Source organism: Eurytemora carolleeae, unplaced genomic scaffold (genome assembly GCF_000591075.1).
Source record: "Eurytemora carolleeae unplaced genomic scaffold, Eaff_2.0 scaffold611, whole genome shotgun sequence".
NCBI classification, from domain to species: Eukaryota; Metazoa; Arthropoda; class Copepoda; order Calanoida; family Temoridae; genus Eurytemora; species Eurytemora carolleeae.
The window spans coordinates 99,861-126,218 of NW_019396499.1; the positions used below are offsets into that span (position 1 = coordinate 99,861).

The 26,358-nt window shown below is 31.8% G+C and overlaps 3 protein-coding genes across 4 annotated transcripts in view; 2 read left to right on the forward strand and 1 right to left on the reverse strand.

Annotated features, from left to right (window-relative positions):
- Nucleotides 1–3,331: 3,331 nt before the first annotated feature.
- Nucleotides 3,332–9,829, reverse strand: LOC111704435 (protein CDV3 homolog). The gene is made up of 9 exons (XM_023476673.1): nucleotides 9,693–9,829; nucleotides 9,030–9,119; nucleotides 8,556–8,600; nucleotides 7,812–7,904; nucleotides 7,244–7,348; nucleotides 5,459–5,584; nucleotides 4,814–4,923; nucleotides 3,659–3,757; nucleotides 3,332–3,585 (listed from the first exon to the last, which is right to left on the reverse strand). The coding sequence occupies exons 2-9, from the start codon at nucleotides 9,084–9,086 to the stop codon at nucleotides 3,576–3,578; spliced, it is 645 nt and encodes a 214-aa protein (XP_023332441.1). The 5' UTR covers nucleotides 9,087–9,119; nucleotides 9,693–9,829; the 3' UTR covers nucleotides 3,332–3,575.
- A 7,141-nt stretch (nucleotides 9,830–16,970) lies between these two features.
- On the forward strand, nucleotides 16,971–19,913 carry LOC111704428 (uncharacterized). The gene has a single exon (XM_023476664.1). It carries the CDS (start codon nucleotides 16,971–16,973, stop codon nucleotides 19,911–19,913), a length of 2,943 nt encoding a protein of 980 aa, XP_023332432.1.
- Nucleotides 19,894–26,358, forward strand: part of LOC111704431 (trichohyalin) — a 50,959-nt gene continuing 44,494 nt past the window's right edge. The window contains exon 1 of one of the 2 annotated variants that reach the window (XM_023476667.1): nucleotides 19,894–20,052. The gene's annotated coding sequence lies outside the window, so the exon portion shown is untranslated. Of the gene's footprint in view, nucleotides 20,053–21,932; nucleotides 22,080–26,358 lie in introns of those variants that run through there. The other variant, XM_023476666.1, reaches the window with a different exon arrangement.

Genomic DNA, 26,358 nt, shown 5'->3' on the forward strand with positions numbered 1-26,358 from the left:
ATATATATATATTCTTTTATGTTATCTAAAAAATTATAGTTTTTATTGTGGTTTCTCTATAAATGTATCTATTCTCTATAATTGCGAAAGATTAAAAGTTACAAGAAAAGACTCATAAAACTGTAAGAAAAGGAAGACGACCGAAGTTATGATTTTAAATAATACGGTCAATATTAAATATAGAAAAATTAAACCATGTACACAGACCGATTTCGCTCAATAAATTAGTTTTTAAGCAACTGAAAAACTTTTAGCTGTATTACAATATCAAATATACAAATAACCTACAGGGGCGTTTAAATCAATAAAATGAAGACGACTTTTCTATTTTTATTTTAAATGACAAGTTTACTATTAAACAAAGAGAATCTGTTAATTCACAGATTTTATTTTGTTTATGTGCATCCATGATGTCTAAAAATTGGTAGAAATAAGAAAATTAAAATCGAAAATCGTCTTAATTGTATTGATATATACGACGACGACTGTAGATTTAATGTCGTTTTCCTATTCCACATTTGTATGGGTCTCACTGTACGTTATTATCATCTTCTAACACTGTTATATAATTAATTCAAGTCATGAATCTGAGTTATCTGTTGAGTATATAATAGTATATATTGAAGTTGTAATTAAATTACCTGTATTTGAGATTGAATATTCTCTAAGTTTGAGAATCTGTAAAGTGATCTAATCTAATCTTGGAGTGCTTAATACAGAGCTATGTTTTAATAGGGGGNCGTTTTTCTATTAATTAACATTAAAGGGAGTGTAAAAGTAATTTAAAATGACACTCAATATATAAATTGGAATGCCCGAATCCAAACTATAGCCTTGAAAATTATCTGATCAATAAAGTAGAAGATAATGTTGTTTTTATTATTTGAAATGTGTTCAATTCTGATAAATTTCGACATTGTTTTCCTGCAAAAGAAATGCACGAGTTTCTTTTGTAAAGAATATCTATTATCTATTTCTTACATCAGAGAAAACCTTTAAGGGTACCTTTATTAACTTCACTCATTTATTTTAATTACATTTTACATTTTTTTTAAATTTCTATATCAAATCAGATAGAAATATTTTGAGACTTGTATATTTTCTTGTTTTTCATTCTTTCTTCTTGATCGTCCATTCCTCGTCCATCCTTCAATTATACTTCGGCTAATTTTGAAAATAAAAAGAAATTTTTTGGATGTCCCTGCAGTTAGAGAAAGAACTAAAGGTACCTTCGTCAATCAGTCATGCAACTGTAATAATGGAAAAGTCCCTTTAAAGAAAAAAATTAAAAATTAAAACACGACTGTACAAAAAAAGGTTGTATTTTTATGGTCTAATATTGTAAAATGTAGCGAAATAACGAGCTTAAAATAAAGTGTATATACATCTGCAGATTGAGAATCCACTCTATTTCGGCGAACACTGAATTGTTTAAAAATAAAATTGAATGAATTCCTTTATTTTGTCAAAATAAAACAACATTATATATATAATACAATTTTGAAAATTCAGTCCAACATTTTTCACATTAACACATGATAAATTGACAAACAACGACTGGCGAAAAAAGACGACATTTCTTATGAAAACTGGAAGATTTTTACGATCAGATGAAAAATGTTGCCATTCACAATGGTTTTGAAGGATTTTTGGAATTTTTCGTTGTGCAAATTTTTTTAAAGTGATATTTCACAAACATTAAACATTTTATCCATTAACCCTACAGAATCTGAGTGCTTAGAGAGGCAGTCCAGTTTTTTCATAAATCATATTTTTTCCAAATTTGTTCTAAATTCCGGCAGGGATGCTTGGCCACCCGTCAATTTTTGTTCATATCGCTCTTATTCATTAAAATCGCCCTTTTTAAAAAAAAATTAAACCTCGAAACCTCTTCGTGTTGCGCTTGCTCAGTCATTTTAGTGTTAAAACTAAATTTATGATTCCCTATTCATTTACATAGATTTCTAGTACATTTAAGCAATAACGTAAAACATATTTCTAAAATGGTTTGGATACCTTTTCTAAATAATTCGAATTGAAAGATATGGTTTTAAAAATATGGTTCGTAAACACATTAGGAACAAGCGTATTCATATCACACAGTTATACATTACACATCAGACATTTTACATATATTAAAGATAAAGAAACAGTTCGAGGTGTAAAAACTGATTTTTTTAAATTCAAATTAAAAAATTCCTTTAGTCAAAGTTTGGCAAAGACATTTGAAAAAATTTGGTGATCCATGATGTAGATATTTATATCATTTCTTTGATCAAACGTGCAACTTTATACCCCAAGTGATGGCACGGTAGAAATATGACTATAGAGAAATAGGGTTTTCCTTTTCTGAAAGGGGTAACATAAATAATATAAAAAATTTATAAGGTAACAAAACCACCGTATAACAGATTAATAATTAATACTAATATTCATAATTTACAAGTTTGGGTTCAATCTAAGCAAAAATATTGGCAATTAGTTTGGCAAACCTATGCAAAAATATTGGCAATTAGTTTGGCAAACCTATGCAAAAATATTGGCAATTAGTTTGGCAAACCTATGCAAAAATATTGGCAATTAGTTTGGCAAACATATGCAGAAATATTGGCAATTAGTTTAAATATTGGCAATTAGTTTGGCAAACCTATGCAAAAATATTGGCAATTAGTTTGGCAAACCTATGCAAAAATATACACAAAAGGAACTATTTTAACTTAATTACATTGCACTCGGACAAATAAAAGGGTACTTAGGGTAAAAACTACAATTTGGACACAAACACAAGTTTTGACGAATATTATTTTTCAAAATTATTTTTTAAATCCATCTAATTATTTTATATGATTATTGTATTGTAATTTAATCTGTAAACTTATTCTCCAATAATGTCGGTGCGTCAAAAAAAAATTATTTAATTCTTCTTAAAATTTTGGTTTCTGATTTGTGTTTTTTATTTTATTTCTTATTTTTAGAGGTAAATATTCAAAACAAAATCGGGCTATATAGCCATGTGATGACCAATAAAAAAATAGGTATGACCAGTTTAACCTTTTTAACATTTATTAGATTAAAACCAACCAACTCAAAAAAATACCAAGAAAATATACGTCTACCTTAATTTTAAAATGGCATAACTTTCATAAAAATAGATGAATTATGAAACTCTTAAAAGAAACAAAAAACCGAAAATAATAAACAAACAGACAATTTTTTTTGTTTTGTCTTTGTCTTTTTAACTTTCACTTTTGCGCACTTGTCTTAAAATCAGTTGCTGATAAAAAAGATAAAAATATGAATATAAAGATCAAAAAGAAAAAAAAATTGTTTCTGATTTTTTTTAATGATAACATTTATATAAATCATAAAGTTTTGTTTATTTTCATTTTACTTTTGTGCCAGGGATTCTTTGCTTAAACTCTTGTATTAAATGAATAAATAAAAACAGGGAGGAGTAAAATAATATTTTCACTGTAAATTTATAAAAACTGATGCCACCATTCTGCACAGATATGTAGGATTTTGGAATATTAAGAAAAAGGTTTAGGCTAAGGATGTTTTAATGACTCGTCCGATCAGATTTCTCTGAAATAAGATAACGTTTGTTCAAATTAAATATCCGTTTATTTAAATAAAAATCTGTTGTTGTAAAACTTACAATCTCTTCCCCCAAGCTCCCTTAGGACCATTTTCTTCCACAGTGTTGGAAAGGGAAGGGAAGTACACTTCAGAACTTATATCCGGAGCTATTTTCACCCTAAACAAGATTTAGATAAAATATCCGGAGCTATTTTCACCCTAAATAAGACTTAGCTAAAATATCCTGAGCTATGTCGTCCTAAACAAGAATTAGCTAAAATATCCGCAGCTATTTCATCCATAAAGATTAACTATAATCAATCAAATAAAACACCGCACACTTTTTTCTCTCAGAAATATCGCCTCAATCTGGTTCGGAAATAAATGCGAAATTTTCGCTAAATAAGAAATGCAAAAATTTCGCGAAAAAAATAATGCAAATATTCCGCGAAAAAAGTACGGAATTTATTCTTTTTAAAAAAATTCAAAAAATGCGAAATTTTCTGGAGCTATTTCAAGATTTAGATTTATCTGGAGCTATTTTTATCCTAAACAAGACCAGTTCAAGTTTAAAATCTGGAGCTTTTTTAATCCTAATTAAGATGAAGCATAAATGTCTGGAGCTATTTTCAATTTATCCTAAACAAGATCAGGCTTTTATAATATCCTATTTTCACCCTATTCAATATTAAGCTCAAATATTTGGAGCTATTTTAATCCTAAACAAGATTTCGCTTAAATATCTGGAGCTATTTTCATTCTAAACCAGTTTAAATTTAAATATTTGGAGCTATTTTAATCATAAAGAAGATTAAGATTAAACATCATGCGGCTATTTTCACCCTAAACAAGATCAAGCTTTTATAATACTTGGAGCTATTTTCAACTGAAACCAGATTAAGCTTTAACATCTGGAGCTATTTTCAACCTAAACCAGATTAAGCTTTAACATCTGGAGCTATTTTCGACCTAAACCAGATTAAGCTTTAACATCTGGAGCTATTTTCATCCGAAACAACATGGAGCTTAAACATTTGGAGCTTTTTTTTTATCCTAAAGAATAATTAGCTTTGTTTATTTTATCAATCTGAATTCATATTTTAAAATATCTAAAATATACTACTACATTGGGTTGAAAAGATATAGGAATCAGAAAATGAGAGTTTGTGACAAAAATTAATTCCTTTATTGACTGCCAGGATTGATGTGCGGGGGGAGTGATTGATAAACCAACCTTCTGTTTGAAGGACGGACATTGATATCTCTGTTCTCTTGAACCCCTCCTCCTCCTCCAACTCCTCTCAGATGGGGAGGAACATAGGAGCTCTTCACGTCGTCTTTACTCTAAAATATCATATTTTTATGCTTATAGTTAACTATATCATAAATTGAAACTTTTATAAAAAATAAAGTTGCAATGAGTCATAAAGAGAAGACAAAAGCCTCAGTATTCCAATTGTTGTCTCTGAATATGCTTAATTTTAACCAACATTTTAATCATTTTTAAATTGGCTTCAATTGTTCTTTTTCTAGGACATTATTTACATATTTAGTTAGAATTAAATATTGCATCAAGTTCATCAAATAATAGTTATTATTTTAAGATATATTAGGAACCTGTAGGTTTTTTTAACAAAGGCTAATTTTGGGAATATATAAAACAGTGTAACCACGGTAATGTTTTACAGGCCGTCTTGGCCTATGGCTATAGGAAACCCCAGATAAGTAATTCAGTTTTATCGAAATGAAAGTTAATGAAAATCTTTTTTGGTTTGAGGAATCTATTTTTTATCCCACGGGTAGAGACTATAATTTAACACTGCTTGCACCCCACCACAATAATTAATTAGTGTTTTCCCAAAAGAGATAAAGACTAAACCTGGACGATGTTGTCCTTTTTGTCTTCGTTTTCTGATTCTTCATCTTCATGCTCTTCGTCTTCGTCCTCTTTACTCTCCCCGTCCTCGTCCTCATTCTTCTCATCCTCTACAGCCTCCTCGGGTTCCTAGTGCACATCAATTGTTTCGAAGTAAAATATATGAATACTAGAAATTCAAGGCGCTTCGCGCCCTTCTTTCTAGGCTTTTAGGGCGCTTCGCGCCCATCTTCTATTTAAATTAGGAACATGTTCGAATTGTTTACATTTCAAAACAAAGATAAAAAAGTTTTGCGGATTTTAAAAAAAAAAATTTGCGGATTTTCAAAAATTTAAATCTTTTTACAAAATTAAAAACCTCTTAAACACAAATTTTTAAAATTTCAATCATTCATAAACCTTCCCTGGGGTCCCTAGATGTCACACAAAAAATTTGGGCCCGATCGGTTCAGCCGTTTTGACGTTTATTGGATACAAACAAACAAACAAACAGACAGACAGACAAGCCAAATTTATATATAGATTGTAGAGGAAGACATCCCCGAGCGAGGATTATGAAATCCGCAAATTAGTAGCATTGGATTCTGGACCCAGAGAAGACCTACTCATCTTCCTCTCCTTTCATACACTCTTTATTTATCCTAGATTTACATCTAGAAGCAATAAATGTACTTCTAAAGTGGTGACCCCAGACAACAAACGAACCATGGCCGAAAATCTGGTCGGAAAGCTAAACAATTGGACGAGGATAACAATCTCAAGCTTAAACCTTTTATCCACAAATTCACTATTCCTTCATCCTACAATCAGCTACTTAGGGGGGACTTCTGTAGAGGAAGAAATCCCCGAACGAGGATTATGAAATCCGCAAATCAGTAGCGTTGGATCCTGGAACCAGAGAAGACAGCTACTCATCTTCCCCTCCTTTTATACACTCGTTATTTATCATGTATTTACATCTAGAAGCAATAAATGTATTTCTAAGATATATAAAAAACAGTTAAATAAAACCTTTTTTTGAAAACTAGATAAAAATCTAAAATTTACAAAAAAACATAAATAAATTATGTCAATTGTGCTCTTTGGAGAAGAGAACAAGAAGAGACGCAAAAAAGCCATGTTTTCTCATTAAAGGGATGTAAATTTCTGGCCATATGCACATAGAGGGCATATTCAATTCACAAAAGTACTCTTTGTATGAAATAGATATCCATGTTTTGTATGAACCAAGTTCATTAATGCGTAGATGAAGCAGGAACCGAGTTTAAACCAGGAAGATTATCTGAATTGTACTTAAAGAAGGAGTTGGAGAATATACTTCAGTCCCGCATACCATCTAGCGGGGTTCACATACACTTTATATTTGGCAATGTTTTTATCAATTGGAATAAAATATACAATTATAATAGTATCTTTAGTTGTGCTAGTTGGCTAGTTATGCATTTAGGTACCTTCCCACCTACCAGACTTTTGTCCGGTATAGTTTCTGTTTTTTAAAACTGATTGTTTTCATTTGTGGGTTCTCTACAAAAGTGAAGTGAGCCTATCTTGTTCCTGAAGCAATCGAGAAATTATATCGAACTAAAACTTCTCAAGGTTCAAAAACGATTTATATCTACTACAATATTAATCAGATTAGGATTTCAAGGGTACTATTGTAAGTCTTCTCTCCTTACATAATACATTGTCAATTCATTATATTTAATTATAACTCATCGCATTTTTTTTTAGTTTTGCAAACACTCCCTTTAAATCCAAAACCGTTAGAAGTTATTTTTAACTTTCTACCTCTGTATCAATTGAATCCACTAGTCTGACGGATTCTATTTTTAGAACAGAATAATCTTTTAGTTTCTCCCTGTACTCTCCCCACTCTTCTTCATCCTCATCCTCCTTTATTCATTCATCATTGATCATTCATCATTGATCAATCATGATTCATGATTCATGATTCATGATTCATGATTCATGATTCATGATTCATGATTCATGATTCATGATTCATGATCCATGATTCATGATTCATTATTCATCGTTCATCATTCATCATTCATCATTTATCATTCATCGTACACTATCAGTCATCATTCATCATTCATCATTCATCATTCATCATTCATTATTCATCATTCATTATTCATTATTCATTATTCATCATTCATCATACACTATCATTCATCATTCATCATTCATCATTCATCATTCATCATTCATCATTCATTATCCATCATTCATTATTCATCATACATTATTCATCATCAATTTCATCATTCATCATTTATTATTCACTTGTCCATGCCGGGCTTTTCAAATCTAATTAAATTTTGATTTGATTAGAATTTGATGAAATGTATTCCTTGTTATTTTTGTTCATGATTTCTTCTTTGTTTAATGGATCTGCGTTATAATCATCTTTCTCCTGCTGTTTTTGTTCCTTTCTCTCCACTTCCTAAATATAACAGGGTATTAAGAGACTTTAAAGGGACTGTGTGCGTAATATACATTTCCCTTCATGAAACTATGGCAATGCAGGATTTTCATCGGACCCTTAAACGCTTTGTCTGATTGAGTATGAATTGTATATCTTTTACAAGCTGTTTTATGCATATGTACTGCTGGAAAACATATAAGAATAATGCTTTTAGAAAATACTTTTAAATTAGATAAATGTTTCAAGGGTACCGTTGTGAATTGGGCATTGTCATCTTCGCATAGAGGGTCAATTGAAATCATACGCTTACAGTCCCTTTAAAAATGTTAAAAAATGCCAGACAAATCCATCCTTTCTGTTAAAATGATTATGGTTTGGCGAACATAAAAAAGCGTAAAATGTATTATATTTTTTACAAATCTTTAAAAAAAACTTTGTAATTTTTTTTTTTAAATCATCTGAATACGCAGAGAGCGTCGTTGTTTTATTTAACAAAAAAAATAATCAAACGTTTTTTGAAAACTTTTGTGAATTAAATGGATATGTTAAGCGTTATTATTTACTAAGAAAACTATGTGAATATTTAATGATATTCTTTAAAACAAGAATTCTAAAACAAAATTGAATCTATGTTTATTTTAATAAAAAAAATATGAGATTTACACTAACCTCTAAGTTTTTGGCTATGACGTCTGTATTAGCTTTCGAAAATCCCTAAAAAAGCATATATCTATATATATATATACATATATTTATTTTTATTGGATAATGAGATGTCAAACCATTTTCATGATATATTAATATGCAGATGTCACCATGTAGACCAAGAATGTAATGCAAGGAAAGTCAGGCTTCGACATCCTTCTTGTGTTTACATTACCGCCCAGTGATACACTGCAGTACAAAAGATACATACACCTCTGAAATAACTTTCCTTGCATTAAATCTTTGATATAGACGAACATGTGTGGTTGATATAGATGCAATTAGTAATATAACAAAAACGCTGAAAAAAGATATCAAGCCTAGAATGTCATCGTTCCTTGCAATACTGTTTTTCCAAATGTAATAAATGTTATAATCTGTATTATGTGTTTAATTAATGTCAAATTTCGTAGCCTTACGATTTGGTTAGATTTTTACCTTTGATCCCTTCTTTTTCTTGTCTTTTTTTGCAAAAAAGGTGTCTATGTCCCCCATTTTTAAACCTATTTATTCTCTTTAACATACAAACTGAAAAAGTGAAAAAATATTATAAAACATTATTTATAACGTCCATTTAAAATAAAATAGATAATATATATAAAAATAATTAAATATTGGTGTTTTATTTAGAAACATGTACAGGGTTACCCACAAAGGATGAGACTTCAAAGACGATTGTACGAAATTTGTTTAGTCCAGTTTTTTGCATTTAGGGTTCCTTGAAGGCCAAAACTGGCATATTTTTGTGCTTTATCATTACTTAAACTATAAAAATACTCAATTGAATGCAGAAACCAAAAATCAAGCTTTAAATCGTCATATTTGTTGATTTTGGGTCGTCTTTACCTTCTCATTCTTTGTGTGTAACCCTGAAGTTTTGAACTAAAAAGTTTATTTGTTCGCTGAACCCTTAAAAGTCTTTTTATTCGTTTTTAAAATTTATTTATCATTGATAATGTCTAAACTAGAAAAAGCGTTCATCACAATTAAATAGAAACTTTGTATAAAACTTTTTAAATTATTAAAGAATTAACTGAAATATTATAATTTTCTATCACTGATAGAGCAAAGCACTGTCACGAACAGATGTTTGAATTTAACCTGTTGATTTCAGATTCTAGAAACATACATACACATACTGACAACATCACAACACCATCATATATCAACAAACTTAATAGTAGAAAGCATATTGGGAAGTGACTTGACTATAGTAGAATATATACTAGGCTGGTTCTCCTCATAATGAATGACTGGTTTGAGTTTAAAAGAACTGTCTCTATAAGAATGAATGGTGTGTGGAGGTGGCAGAATAACTTTAACATGCGCAGTTCAAGGCTTTCTCTTATCTTCTACTGCCAGCCTCTTTTGTATATCTAGCTATCTATCTATCCTAGAGTTTGCTTTTATACTTTTATACATATATATACATATATATATAATATATATTTCTTCATCTTGCCTACGTCATCTGGTCTTTGACGTCATAAAAGGCTAAAAATAGCAATTTTGTGGGTTTTGTCTGTTTTTGCATTTTTGTTTATAAATAACACATAAATTTTATCTTTCATCTAATTTGATTTTCTACCAATTGCATTTATTTTGGCATTGGTTTGAATGTTGAATATAAAGAAATTTTAAATTGAAAATTAAGCATTGATTTAAACACTTATTTACTCAAATTTGGAAACAAGGAATTACGCCTAATTGCAAAAATTTTAAGTTGTATGAAAGAACTGCCAACTGTATCTTATCTACTTTGTACCGCAAATACTTCTTTGTAAAATCAAAATTAAAAACAGTATTGGGAGAATACTGTAATTTTGAAAATAATCATTTAATAATTACAATCCCCCTTTTTTAAGAAAAAAATGTAAATTTTTTGTTTCTAAAATTTGACTATTTTTGCAGAAGAAAAATTTAATATCCCAGATGCCCATCTAACCTTTGCAAAAATGAAAAAAAATTTACCATATAAAACTTACAAAACATCATAAACAAATTAAATATTGAATATCGTAAGTTTTTAAGTGGTTTAGAATTAACTGAGTTTTGCCTATATGCTTATATATGTAAAACGACTTTTGTTTCTTGTTTTCAGCGAACACTTTACAATATATAAATAAAAATTCTGAATAAAATTGTGACCGGAACTAATTTCTTTTAGCCACCAAATTGTGTATTATAAAAACAGGATTCAGATATTAACAGAGTATTTTATTTTGTTTTTGTTGGGCTGCACTGCACTGCTTGAAAATTGTTAATATAATTTTCTCTTGAAATAAACATCGGATCAACAATGTGCTCCATGATCTATTTCTTATGTATAAATTATCAATTAAGTATTTTCTGAAATATATATTTGTAATCCATGTTTTGATTAGTTTAAGAACCAAATGTTAAGATTAAGTAAAAACACGAAAAAGAAATTCTTGTCTTGGAAGACGATATTCATACCGGTCTGATCTTATTTTCATTTTTAATATTATTAGAAATCAATTAATAAAAATATTTGTGTTATAAACAGGGGCGTACGAGGGGGTGGGCCGCGCCCCCCCGCCCCCCTCNTTTGGTTAAAATGTAGAATTTCAGAAGAAATTTCGTTTATTCGTAAAAGTATAATTTTTAATGATGCTGTGATTATTGATTTAGTTAGCTGTGATGGAGTTAAGTGATAAATTTATAAAGTCAAAAAGTTAGTTTTTCAAGCAAAGGAATAATTTTTAGACTCTAAGGTTAGTAACACCCAAAAAAGTAGTCTTTTTGGTGTATTTTTATGGTGAACAAAATAAGTCCAGGTGGGAGAGGGGGGGAAAAAAAATTTAAAAAAGGTATTAATATTTTTTCAAAAAAGGGGTTTTTAAGGGGGGGGACCAATGTTGCCAAGGGGGGGACCAATTGTGCCCACCCCTAAACAAAAGCCCTCGTACGCCCCTGGTTATAAAGTAAATAATACAGGGTTACCTTAAAAAAATAAGAGTTTAATGAGTTCATTATTAATGACGACCTGAAAAAATATGTTAATCATGAGGGTTTAAGGTATTTTGCCTCAAGGTTATAATGCAAGGAAAGTTATTTCAGAGGTGTGCGCATCTTTTGTAGTGCAGTGTACTGTCTCTGGGCGGTAATGTGAACACAAGACGAATGTCACAGCCTGACGTGGGATCCATCTTTCACTTAATCACAAATTAATGAAATATTCTGGTCAAAGGAAACTATTATGTGGTTCATCAATATTATCAAAACTAATGCTTTTATCCTCCACTAAACAAACACAGATGCATCTAAACTTGTTTACAAATTCCGCCCAGAGAGAGCTGGTTTCAATATGTACGCAGAGTATACGCAACTGCAATTAACTTTAGTTACATTATAACTATGATCTGCCTAAAATATTGTATTTTTATGTTAATGATGTAAACAAAGATTATTTGCAAACAATCGTCTAGTTAAATGGAACTACAGTGAGAACCAGAAAACTGTGAAATAAGAAGACGACATTAGCAATAATTAAGTGTATAAATTATTGGCCAATTTCTTATTCATTTAACCATAGGTACAAATATAGGTCGTATCTATCTATCTACACTGCTCTGGTAAAGCGTAACCATAGTGTAACTACAGTTTTACCTATGGTAGAGCGTCTAAGAAATTGGCCATCTATGTTGTTTCAAAGCAGATAGTTAAGCTAGTAAATTATTAAATCACTTATTCAGCTTGAAATGCAATACGTTTTCACTACACAATTGTTGTCTCATGTTTATTTGACTATTTAAAGTCATATTTGTCTAAAAGTCGTAGCTTCCTTTTCCAAAGTTTTCTGGTTCTATCTGTATATATTTAAGAATATCTAGGCTTCGCGCTCTTCTTCTATTTCAACTTTCAATTGTGGCTTTACCTGCGAGTATCTTCTCTTTATACAGTATGAAACAAAGACAAAAAAAGTTTGCGGATTTCATAATTTTTTTTTCGCGCATTTAAAAAATTTAATAAAAATAAAAAAAACGTTTAAACACAATTTTTTTAAATTTTAATCATTTATAAACCTTCCCTGGGGTTAAGTGAGGACCAACACAAAATTTGGGCCCGATCGGTTCAGCCGTTTTGGCGTTTATTGGATACAAAATCAATCACAGCGGTTTGTATTTATTGTTTTTTTCCCTTGAACATCAAAATTGTAACTGTTCGTTTATGTTTTTCTGTTGATTTCCGATTATTTCATTTTCAATCAGGGGAACACTAGAGCTAATACTTAAAAAAAAATGATATAAAAATCATATAAAAAATACTTTATCATGTTCATTTTCAATTGTAATTTTTTGAACTTAATAAATGATATGTTTTTTAAATTGTTTGGGTATACTGTCCAAAATAAACTTTTAACAAAGTATAGTGAATAAGTTCTTCTTTATACCATTATTTTTTCCATATTCACTTCACACGTGTTTATAAATAAGATTAGTTAAGTTATAGTTATTGTTCAAAATATCAAACAAAAGTACCCTATACTGCCATAGAGAGCTGAACTTTTTCTTCGTTTGCTAAGAATTTTAAGCCACGTACTTCATGTATACAATATCTTGTACTGCATGTAAACTTCCAAAATAAACCGCCTTTTTAAATCAGAGATCCTTACAAAGAAGTTTACTTTTGACTGGCGGAAATACAGTGTAAGTATATTATACATGGATATACCATATATGGATAAACCTTCGGAAACAAATTTAAACATTTTCTTTAATTTATTTTATTCTTTCAAAGTTTTATTATTTTTCCTATTAAACTATATTTGATGTAAAAGGTCGTATCATCCTTAAGAAAATAATATATAGTCTACTATACGTCATTTGTGGGTAAGCCTGTGTATAAGAATAAAATATTCTTTTTTTTAAATCGTGGGTTTAACATTTACCTTACTTAAATACTATCCTATAATCGATCCTATAATAATAAAATGACATAACATCCCAGGAATCAGGGTTGGAAATTATTTAAAAAAAGGGCTGTAATAAATTCTGTAGCTGTTGTATATAGTTCACCGATCTTTATTATCTATGTTTGATTGACCCTGACCGGCCAGCCCGGTCAACCATATTTACCTGTATAAATAAATTAGTATCGAATCAACCGTTGTTTTAGACAGACGGGTATAGCCAGGATTGGCTGAGAGATAGAGTCAGGATTGACTGAACAATTAGAGTTAGAGACAAGTATTGAGATTTACTCTCGGGACCTAGATTGTTACAGGGCAATACAATCATTTTCAAATGTTTTACTAAAAGTTTTACCTGGAGGCACCTCGATCACTTTCTCTAGACGTTTTTCGGGACAACTTTTCTGAAATTGTCTGGGATGTCGTGTCCAGGAGTTTGTAAATAATTGTTAAGAATCAACTATTGCGAAGAACCCCCTGTGTGCTATAAACTGCAGGGTGTGTAATGAATACATGAAAGAATGTGAAGTTTGCTATCTATGGATTGCGGATGTTATGTACCTCAGACATACAGGGTGTCAGTAAATTAAGGTGTTCTTTGCAAAAAATATTGTATTTTCTTTTATAAAAGTAACAACATATTTCGTTTATTAAATAACAAAACTTCAATAAATTTTATGCTGTATGAAATAAATTTTTTTAGTAAAGCTTTGAAAATTGTGACACCAGGTAATACATCTGTGTATATTTTATTTACTTTTATATAAGGATAATTATGTAAGGAAGGTAGGGTTGAATATAAGATGGATAATTTACCCTCCCCCCTTCCTTGTCCCCCTTAAGCTTATTTTTAAACTTAAACATTTATTTTCATTATTACATATAACAATAAGATAGAAGAGAGCTGACAAGATAGAAGAAAGCTGAAAATTTAGAGACCTGACAAGATATAAGAGAGCTGACAAGATAGAAGAGAGCTGACAAGATGGAAGAGAGCTGACAAGAAAAAGAGTGCTGACAAGATAGAAGAGAGCTGATAAGATATAAGAGAGCTGCCAAGATATGAGAAAGCTGATAAGATAGAAGAGAGCTGACAAGATAGTGAGGGCTTACAAGGTAGAAGACATCTGACAATTTAGAGAGCTTACAAGATAGATGAGAGCTGACTATATAGAAGAGAGATGACAAAATAGAAAAAATTTGAAAAGATAGAAGAGACCTGACAAGATACAAGAGAGCTGACAATATAGTTAAGAGCTGACAAGATAGAAAAGAGCTGACAAGATAGAAAAGAGTTGACAAAATAGAAAAAAGCTGTCAGGATAGAAAACTGTTGAAAATGGCGTAAGGATCAAGTCTTTCAAATCAAAAAAGATGAAGTTTGTTCATAAAAGAGTATAATATTTGTGTCTAAATTTTGCTTACATCCCCCGCACGCTTTCTCTCTTTGCTTATATGTTTACTTTATTCACTGTTTATTCATCTTTCACCTGGCACCAAACACGCAAATCAGGGAATATTGCGAAAATTTACCTAAAAACTAAAAAAAACTAGTAAAATAGAAAAAAAAATCGTAAAAGTGTAAGTAGAAATTACAAATTCAGACATAATTATATTATGCTTTACTTCCGAAATGTACGGTTCATAAATAAAAAAATTAACATAGACAGAGAGAATAGTTTTGAAGGTTCTTCTTCTGAATGGTTTATTAAACAAACAGAAAATTATAAATTTATAAAATTAAAAAGTGGCTTGTTCACCCTCTATATTTTCAGATAAGATAACAACAAACGTGATTATTAGATATTCCATGAAAGAAGAACGAGAGATCAAACTTTTAAGAAATCAGCAAAAATTATGGACTTATGAATTTACAAAGTGGCTTGGTCGCCCTATATATTTTTAGCTAACATAACGAACTTGATGATTAGATATCCAATGAAAGAAAACGAGAGAAAAAACTTTAAGAAATCAGCAAAAATTATGGATAAGGGCATAAATGCATAAATCCTTGGAGCTAAAATGCATATCGAATATTAATCTCTTAGTTTTAAGGTAATTGTTCGTTTACAAAAAATTGAAATTGAAACAGTGAAAATACTACATTGGAAAATAATATTATACATGGAAACCGAGTCTTTTCTGTCTAGTAATTGGCTTATCTAAGAAATGTCTCACTAACATAATGTCATATACTTAAAAAATCCCATATATGTACATAAATGTTTCTTTATGAAAATTCCTTTTCTATAATTTTGTTATCTATGGGATGTTTGTCTATTTATAATTGTGTTCTCTATGGAACGTTCTTTTTTATGAAACTAGGCTTTTCGGGCGCTTTGCACCCATCTTCTATTTCAGTTGTGAACATTTTCTCTTTGCATAACATTGAAAAACAAAAACAAACCAAAAAAGTTGTGAATTTTATCAAAAAAATTCGTGGATTTTGAAAATTTATTGGAAATCAAATTTTGTTGGAGGCAAATTTTTGAAATTTTAATTATTTATAAACCTTCCCTGGGAACAAGTCCTACAAAAAATTGGGGCCCGATCGGTTCAGCCGTTTATGCGTTGTATGGATACAAACAAATAGACAGACAAGCAAAGTTTATATATAGATGTCCTATTTATAAAATGTCCCATTTATGAAATGTCATTTCTGTGAAATGTATACATCTTTGATTTTGTTATCTAAAAATTGTTTCTGTATTAAAATGTCCTATCTATAATTTTGTTTTCTATGAAATGTTTCTTCAATTAAATGTCCTATCTATAATTTTGTTATCTATGGAATGTTTCTTTATGAAATGTCCTATCTATAATTTTGTTTTCTATGGAATGTTTCTATATTAAATGTCCTATCTATAATTTATTTTTCTATGAAATGTTTCTTTATTAAATGTTTTATCTATAATTTTGTTATCTATGGAATTTTTCTTTATTAAATGTCCTATCTATAATTTTGCCATCTATGAAAGGAATTGAGTCTTTGCCAAAAACTCCGATTTTTTCATCCCTATATCTTTAGAACCCTATGTCATAGACCTTAGATATTTCTAACTATGAATTGTGTTAGTTCAAGTGATCTAAGTTTGAAATATAAAAGGTTTACACCATTAGGTTGGCAAGATGTAGGCATTAGAAAGTTTGAGTTTGTGACAAAAACTCAATTCCTTTGTAACTTAAAATGGTTGACTTATATTAGTTTACTAGGCTATCTTCTATTTCAATTGTGAACATGTTCTCATTAAACTATTGAAAAACAAATAAAAAAAAATTCGTGGATTTTATAAAAAACTAGCCTTATAGGGCGCTTTGCGCCCATCTTCTAAATTAATTGTTAACATGTTCTCTTTGTGTACATCGTAAAACAAAACAAAAATAATTCGCGGATTTTCACAAAAAAATTCGTGGATTTTCAATATTTTCAAAAAGATCGAATTTTGATGGAGACAAGTGATTATCAAGATAACTTTTGTACAGAGCATAGTAAAACCAATGGAGTAAATGCATTTCTACATCATGTAAAGGAGTATAAGAGGAGTGTGTGTGGTACCGCGGAGGAGTGTTATTCTCCAGTTCGTGAAACCAACATAGCCCAAGAGAAGGATCAAGGAGATAGTTCAGGGAGTGCAGATGGGTATATGGAGGAGTGTAATTCTCCAGGCCATGAACCTATTGTAGCCCTGGATGAAGGACATGGAGTATTCAAAGCAAGGATACCCATAGCAAGATTTAGGAATGCAGTGGATGATGAAGACTCCGGTGACGTAGGAGGATTCAGATGTACGGAGTGTTCCAAATGTTTGACATGTAAAACATCCAGCAAGAGGACTGCAATATCTTTGAGAGAAGCGAGGGAACAGCGGCTCATAGAAGATAGTGTTGGGATTGATATTTTCCAGAAGAGAGTTACTGTAAATTATCCATTCTTGAAGGATCCAGTGGTTTTCTTATCAACGGCTCACAAAGGTTCAAGTAACTACTCTCAAGCGTTGAAAGTTTATAAAACACAATGCAGGAAATCGGAGCAGGTCAAGGACGGGATGAGGATTGTCCATGAAGATCTTGTGGAGAAGGGGTTTATGGTGAGAATAGACGACCTCGAAGAATGCAAGAAGACGATGATATTAGATGCTCCTTTTAAACATTTCAATCCATGGAGGCTGGTGATGAAGATGGATTCGGTGACTACTCCAATCCGAATGGTAGTGGATCCATCAATGACTAGGTTTAATGAGATATTAGCAAAGGGAGAAAACAGGATTGGATTGATTTTTAATATTATGATCAGATGCAGATGCTCAGAGTATATTTGGAGTTCTGATATCAGTAAATTATACAATCAACTATACCTGGATGATGCTTCATTACCTTATTCTTTGTTCTTATACGGGAAGGATTTGGATCAAGAGAAAGAGCCAGAGATATGGGTGATGGTCAGAGCCTGGTACGGTATTGTGAGCACCGGGGGCCAGGCGGGGTTCGCTCTGGATAAATTGGCGGAGATGTTTGGAGAAAGATATCCAAGTGCTTATAAAACCCTGAGAGAAAACAGATATGTGGATGACATATTATCAGGAGAAGATTCAAAGGAGAAAAGAGAAGAACAGATTGAAGCAGTACAGGAGATTCTGAAGAGAGGGGGTTTTTCGTTGAAATTCATCGTGAAAAGTGGAGAAAAACCATCGGAGAAAGCAAGTACAGACGGAGAAACTATGAAATTATTGGGTTATAAGTGGGACCCTGAGAAGGATGAACTATCACCTGGTCTTGGAGAACTAAACCTAAACAAGAAACTACGTGGAGAACGCAAACCTAATGAGAAACCAGTGAAAACCATCCAGGATGCAGAGAAACTATTAACAAGTACGAAGCTGACCAGGAGTCTGATAGTAGGAAAGATTTCAGAACTGTATGATCCATGCGGGTTTTTTGAACCTGTAAAACTACAGATGAAACTGAAAACAAGTTCTCTGAATGGGAAGGAATGGGACGAAGTGCTACCTGAGCAGGATCAAGAGACCTGGAGACAAATCCTCAAGGAGTATGTAAACCTTCCGAGTATAGTAATACCGAGATTCTGCCTACCAAGTAAGAATGTGTCAAAGTCAAAAATAAGATTAATTTGTCTAGCGGATGCGGCGGAATTTGCAGGGGGGGCGGCAATCTATGCAGGGAGGGAAACCAGCCCTGGCAGATGGTCGTGCTCCCTCCTAGCCGCGAAATCCAAGATGATGAAGGAGACAATACCAAGGAATGAATTATCTGCTATACTACTGTGTGCAGAATTGGCATTTATGGTGAAATCTGCTCTAGGTTCAGAAGTAGGAGAGATAATTTATGTAACTGATTCAACTATTGCACTGAGCTGGTGCAGCAGTGAATCTATCAAGCTGAGGTTATTTGTGTACAACAGAGTGATGACAATTCTGAGGTTGTTTGAATGGACGGCAGGTTCCAAAGATAATGTGTTGTATCATATAGATAGTTCATTAAATCAAGCAGATCTCCTGACAAAGGAGCACGAGGTTGGAGTAAGTACAGTATCAAGGGGTTCTGAATGGATAGAGGGGATGCATTGGATGACACTAGATAAGAGAGAGATGCCTTTAACTTCATACAATAGTTTAAGCCTGGATAAGAGGATGAAGGAGAAGGTTCAGATTGAGTGTTTTCCAGAGTCATTCTTGAAGGATCTATCACTAAACTCACAAGAGACGAAGGATGATACAGATGAACCACCAACAGTAGATCATGCTTTTTCTGTTCTTGCGGCCAAAGGGGGTAGGGGTGTAGCCGAGCTACTAGTTGACCCTGTATACCACGGATGGATGAAAGCCTTGAGATTGACAGGATATATGCAAGGATGGAGGACCAAGTTCTGTCATAACCGTCATCTCATACCGGATCAAGACTGCAGAATCTGCAAATTAGGTGAACATAGATGGGATCCAAGAAATGAAACAGAGAAAGCAGAGAAGTATTTTTTCCAGTGGGAATCAGAAAGAGTGAAGAAGGTGTTGAAACCAACAGAGTTGAACAGGTTCAAAGAAGAAGAGGGGATAGTGTATGATGAAGGGAGATTATCTCCAGAATTCCAATTCAAGACACAAGATTTGGATAGAGTAGGTTACTTGGACAAGCAGCTGATTATAGGTAGGGTTCCTGTAGTTCTCCCTGATTCTCCGATATTGTATGCATACCTCATGTTTGTTCATACCAAGACAAGAAATCATGCATCATTAGAGGCAACAGTCAAGGAAATTTATATGAAAATGAGAGTAATGAAGGGGTTGAGATGGCTGATCAAGAGAGTGATTGCTGATTGTGTGAAATGCAGGCTGATAGAAAAGAAGACAATCATACCCTCAATGCTTTTTCCATGAGAATTAAAATGTTCTTTATTTACTAGACTGAAGCTGTTAATCCGTAATAAAGTTCAGACCCTTTTCCTGTGTATTTATTCAACATGAGGAGGATAGAGCAACGGAGTGCTTACGGTTCGATTCAAAGGACTTCAACTCGGTACTAATTTTATACAAACTAGGGCAACGTCAGTTGCGAAACACATAAACCTTCCCTGGGGTCCCTAGATGTCCCACAAAAAAATTGGGCCCGATCGGTTCAGCCGTTTTGACGTTTTTTGGATACAAACAAACAAACAAACAAAGAGACAAACAAACAGACATCAAGACAAGCCAAATTTATATAAAGATGGCGGATTTTCAAGATTTTAAATTTTTTTACAAAAATGAAAAACTTTTAAGCACAACATTTTTCATTTTTATCATGCATAAACCTTCCCTGGGGACACGCGTGATCCCACAAAAAAATTGGTTCCGATCGGTTCAACCGTTTTGACGCTTATGGGATACAAATAAACAGACATACAAACTAACAGACACCCAAGCTAAATCTATATATAGATAAAATAGTAAGCGCAACACAATCATTTGAATGTTTTATTTTTGTTTCGTTTTCCCAGAGAACTGAACAGGACATGTGTCGATATTTTGAAACAATATGTTTTATATTTTCATTATGCAAAAACATGTAAATGTAGTGCTTACTTTTATACAAAATTCAAAAATTGTATGTTTAACACAGTCGAATTTAGGACTTTTAGGATCAAAGAGGGGGGAGGGGGGGCTCCAGGGGGCGGGGAATAATAACAGAATTTATATTTGAATGATAGTAACATGAACAAAATTGTATTCTTGTAAATTTTCTACAAGATTTACAATACTAACAACAGTAATCTCAAATCTGAAATAAAAATCATTATGACGTATCAACCATCAACAGTTTTTGTTGTTATTTTGGTATAGGGACTGTAAATGGAATTGCGTAATTGTAATTGAACCTCCATTTATATCTAGAGAGCGGCATGTCCAATTACAATGGTAACATATACCTCATTATTTGAGTAAATATGAAAAATATGCTCTTTTCCGTCTGAAGATATATTTAGGTTTGGATTGTGGTTTTTCATCGTCACTTGCAAAATTATGAAATGTATACAATTATAGAAATATGAAATTGATAGAATTAAATTAGAGAAAAATCACGGAATCGTGGACTCGTGTTTGATTGGATAAGAGTGTAAAAGGTGGCAGTAAATCGGGCAAGCAAGTCCTTATTTTTTTTGGGGGGGGGGAGATGGAGGGTTTTTTTAAATGTATGTTTACTTCTCCCTACTATACGCTAGCCGCCATATTATATAGATCATTGGACGGTGGACATATGGATTCCCTATGATGATAACAGTTTAGCATGTTTAAATGTATAATTTTTAAAATAATGTAAAGTTTCTTGGGCCTCGAGCAAAAAATATTTGCATACTGCATTAATGCACTGCAACGAAGTATACCTTATTACCCATCTTGGCACAGGCAGGTTGGGTGATGGGTCCCCCCCCCCCCCCCATTCGGACCGTTAGCTTAGCATCCCCCTCCCTTGATCAGATAGATAATATGTGTGCAGATCAAACCGGTTTTTGAGCATCATCCGCAACAATGGAAGAAACTCCGCAATCTGTTGTTTTCATAGATGAATTAAAGATTTGTCACAGAACAATGGATAATCATATAAACATATTCAAATTACAAAATATTCGACAGATAAAAATATTTATTAAATTATGTTTTACCAGGACTGCCTGGGCCAGGCCTATACCGACACGGTATATCCGCGCTGGGCCTTGTACTGTCCAGGCATTCTTCGATCAGCTGAGTTTAAAATTCAAAATTATAAATTAAAACTGAAATAAAATACAATTTAATCAAGCAAGTGAGATATAATTTCTTAAAGCCTTGATTTACCTAAGTAAGAGTAGTATTATATATATTCCCCTGTCATGAGTGTCTATCTATCTATCAACCAATCTTGTATCTACGGAGTTTCGAGTTAGACAGCTTCTATCGTTCAGTCGGTGGGCAACCACTGTATTGAGAGAACTGGTGTGTGCACGTGATATCAGTGATATTTCTCCAGTTTATAATGAAAAACAAGATTAGTTAATATCTTTGCTGACAACAGAAATACTTCTCAAGGTTTACAGTTTAAGCAGTGATTTTGGTAGAAATTACTAGAAGATTTTTTGAAGGAAGTTTTATTCAATTTTTAGTTATTTTACCTTACAAAATTTTGTTAATTACTGTTTTTAGGACAGTCCTATATTATTACTTTTTTTGCAAAATATTATTTGTGCGTCAATGCTGTTTGCATATTTTCAATGACAAAACCGAAATGTTGTGCAATGATTTATTTACCAATCTATATTTATGGAGAACCATTTGCAAAATTTGGCAATTTTTCTTTTTTTTCGTATTTTTTATTTTTCTATTGCATTTGAAAGTAAGAAGGGGGGGGGGCGAGAAAAATATGTAAATATGTGTTTTTAAACAGAGCTTCAAAATATATAAGTGTTTATATGTGTTTATGTGACCTGTAGCTGGTAAAACACCAGTTACACTTTAAGAAGATTTAAAATTTGGATTTAAACACGGAGGTCGTCTTCAACCGAGATATTTTTGCACATTTTCCCCATCCAAACTTATCTTTTCAACAATTTTATTTTATTCAGGGCATATTGAAGAAAATAGGAATTATTTCACATGTTCTAATATTTTCTGTATAGATTAAATGTCAGTTACAAGATTAATATTTCAATTAGATCTTCAACATAATTACTTCAAAATCTACATATTTCTCTGAAAATTAATATATTCAGCGATGTTTTTTATATATTATAAATATATTATTTAATTTGAATATCAAACGAAGACCTAATAATTCGGGTTGCCAAAAAACTATTATTATTAATCTATATAATAAAGCTCTTCGCTTATTTGTATATATATGTTAGCTAGGGCTGGCTAAACGGCTGGACCGAACTGGCTGATGATTTTTTTAGTGAAATTTTATCTGTTTTATCCATATGTCTTTGCAACCCAAAGTTGTAGACCTTAGATATTTCCAACAATGAATTCTGGTAGATCAAATAGGTAAAGTTTAAAATATAAAAAGGTCTACACCATAAGGTTGCAAAAATATAGAGATTATAACTTTTGAGTTTGTGGCAAAGACTAACTTTTTTCTTCAAAATTCGAAAAAAAAAAATTTCGCGGGCAACGCCGGGTCCTCCAGCTAGTAGTAGATATTAATATTAATATCTACTACTAGCTGGAGGGCCGTATAATTTTTAAAAAAATAATTGATATTTAAAATATCTCATTTCATCATGTTAGGCCCTTTAATATGTCTTGACAACTTATGTCTTCTCTACAACCCTCAAGTTTAATCTGGGTTCCCAACGCATGCTTAACATCTCACTCATTCTACCCTCAACACCTTAATTCAGGGGTATATTTATGATATATATATGGTACGACTAGTATGACTTTGCGACCTCCTATATTTTCTAGTTTTGATTTAAAGCACTACACATAGTCTTAGGAGAGAAAATTTATTAAAAATTCAATTTTTTTAAAGATTTTAATCTCACGCATGCAAATTTACTTAGTTTGACGTGCTACACGGTACACCTCAGTTAAAAAAGTATTTTACTTTTCGATATAAAGGAAATTAAGAAAGGACCTGTTCTGTCTGTTCATATTAAATGTGTTCTGTGCATGTAAACATATTTTTTGTCACAGCTAAAAATCAGAATGAAGCCAATTTTTGTGTGGGACCTGGCACTGCTACATGATTAAACACTATGTCTTGTGTCTAAATGAAGAGGCCTAAAGATTCAGCAAAAAAAATGTTAAATAGTGAAGAATATTTTGAAACCAGTCAATTTCAGGAAAAATCAGATTTTCTTTGACAAATTGAATTTTGGTGAAGTTTGACCCGGAGTTTACAATGTGAAGAAAATATAAAGTTTTCCCAATCAAGCGTCTTAAATATGTTTTTTATATGGTTTGCTTTAAACTCCTCCTCTTGACAGGATAACTCTCACCCCCCGTTACCACCTTTTCTTGGACCCTACCCCCTTCACCCTAATGTCACCTCCCTTCACTAGTTCCTAACCGTGGGCCCACCCACACTATACACCCTGTTTAAGAATTCCTTATCTATTCATCCCTTCCACAGCGTGTCCCAGTAAACAATGTTTGTAATTTTTAATGTCTACTTTAAAAATGTTTAAAAATTATTAACAATTCTTAAAAGTTCCGAAAAGAAATTATACTAAGAAAAGTAATTCTACTTTGGCTTACATTTTTAATCAAGATATTTAAGATAAATGCGTGAAAGTAAGTTCAGTGTTAATAATAATTAATTCAGTTTATAAATTTCGATCACAAATGATACCGAGACTACCTTTACTATAATTTAAAACCAGAATACGCCCAATTTAACAGGAACGAGCAAGAACCTTCCAATCATTTAACAGGATTATCATGTTTAAATGGTTTTATAAGAAAAAAAATCGATTTTAATAAAATCAATCTTTTTACCTTCCTTCTATAGTTATCCATATTTTTGTTTGATGCCACATTTTGTAGCATTGAAAATTTGACCTTTCGTTTTTCAGTAATTATTTTCTCTTATTTTCTGTATTAATTTTAATAATTTAAAGCTTTTAGTTTCTTTAAAGGTTGTTTCTTCTATCTTTATACTTTGCTTAATTGTCTGTTTGTTTGTAACCGATGAACGTCAAAATGGCTGAACCCGGGCCCAAATTTTTTTTGGGACCTCACACGACCCCATGGAAGGTTTATGGACGCTCAGATTTACAAAGAGTTGTGTTCAAAACTTTTTGATTTTCGTAAAATTTTGAAATTCCATGCGAAAGAATATTATTAAATCAGCGAACTTTTTTTTGTTATTGTTTATATTCTACGTACAAAGAGTAGATGCTCACAGATAGATCAACAACTAAAAGTTGAAGAACTAGTAGATGGGCGCGAAGCCTAAAAGCCTGGTATCTAAATATTTAAACTTGATAAATAGATATATGATTGACAGTTTGTCGAATTTCATCTGTTTAACATATTATTGAATAGCTGATCAATTTATTCTATTTATTAATAGTTCATTAATTAGAAAATCAATGAATCAATCAATCAATTTACCCCAGAATAAATCCTTTCTACATATTCATTATTCAGTTCCCTATCTTCTAATATATCTTCACTACTATCCATATTCAGTTCCTATCTACTAATATATCTTCACTACTATCCATATTCAGTTGCTATCTTCTAATATATCTTCACTACTATCTATATTCAGTTTCTATCTTCTAATCTATATCTTTCCTACTTCTAGTGTCAAAAGCATGTTAGCGTTCAATCAAAAACCAGATATATCAACACTTAACAAGAAATGTATTTATCAATATATCTTTTTATCTCGTTTTTTATTTCTTTATTGTTGCACATCAAGATTAATGCAAGTACATTTTAATACTTATTTTCATTTAACTTTTTCTTATTTTTTTAGGGTGCTTTTCGAAATTGAATATATTTTTGTTTGCCATGAATCTGTACTAAAATACACACACCCAGACTCTTCTTTAGGCTTCAACCCCATTTAGCTATGCACAAATAATGCGCATATATCTCTTTAACTGGTTTAAAGTCTACCTTCTAAAATGATGTTAGGTACTTTCCCAAAGGATTTTTCCCAAGTGGCAACTTCCCAAATCTGCAGTTTCCCAAGCGGCAACTTCCCCAGCNCTCTTTCCCATCCAAGCCGCATCGCTCGGCCCCCCCCATTGCAGCCTGCGGCGCCTCAGAGGGCCTAACCTAACCTTTGGGAAGTTGCCGCTTGGGAAATTGCACATTTGGGAAGTCACCCTTGGAAAATCCCTTTGGGAATGTACCTCTAAAATAAGGATTAAATTTCAATTCAGGATTTAATGACATTGTGTAATATCATAAAACAGAGGATAAAATGTATAACACTGACAAAGTATTTTAAAATTAATTTTGTTGATGGTAAATTATAAAACGTTGAGTCCTGTGTCAACAATCTGAACTATAAACAATAAACATGGTGTCCAGGTATACCCCATACTGTACCTAGATAATCAAACCTAAAGGGATAAGCGTAATCTCTAGTAAAGCAAGAAATTCACATTTGAAGAAAATCCCAGGTAAAATAATTTGTTTAAATAGACAAAAACATGGATATCTCATTCATCTTGATCAGACAAAGCTTTGCAGTGCTTAGGATCCATTTCATGTTGATGCGGATCCGGGTGCGGTTGAAAATTTCTTAAAGATTCACTGATTTAAAGAATTAAAAATTATTTTTCTTCTTTTTTTAGTTTTTTAAGCACTTTTAACACTTTATTTAACTGCATGAAACTTGGTGGATTCG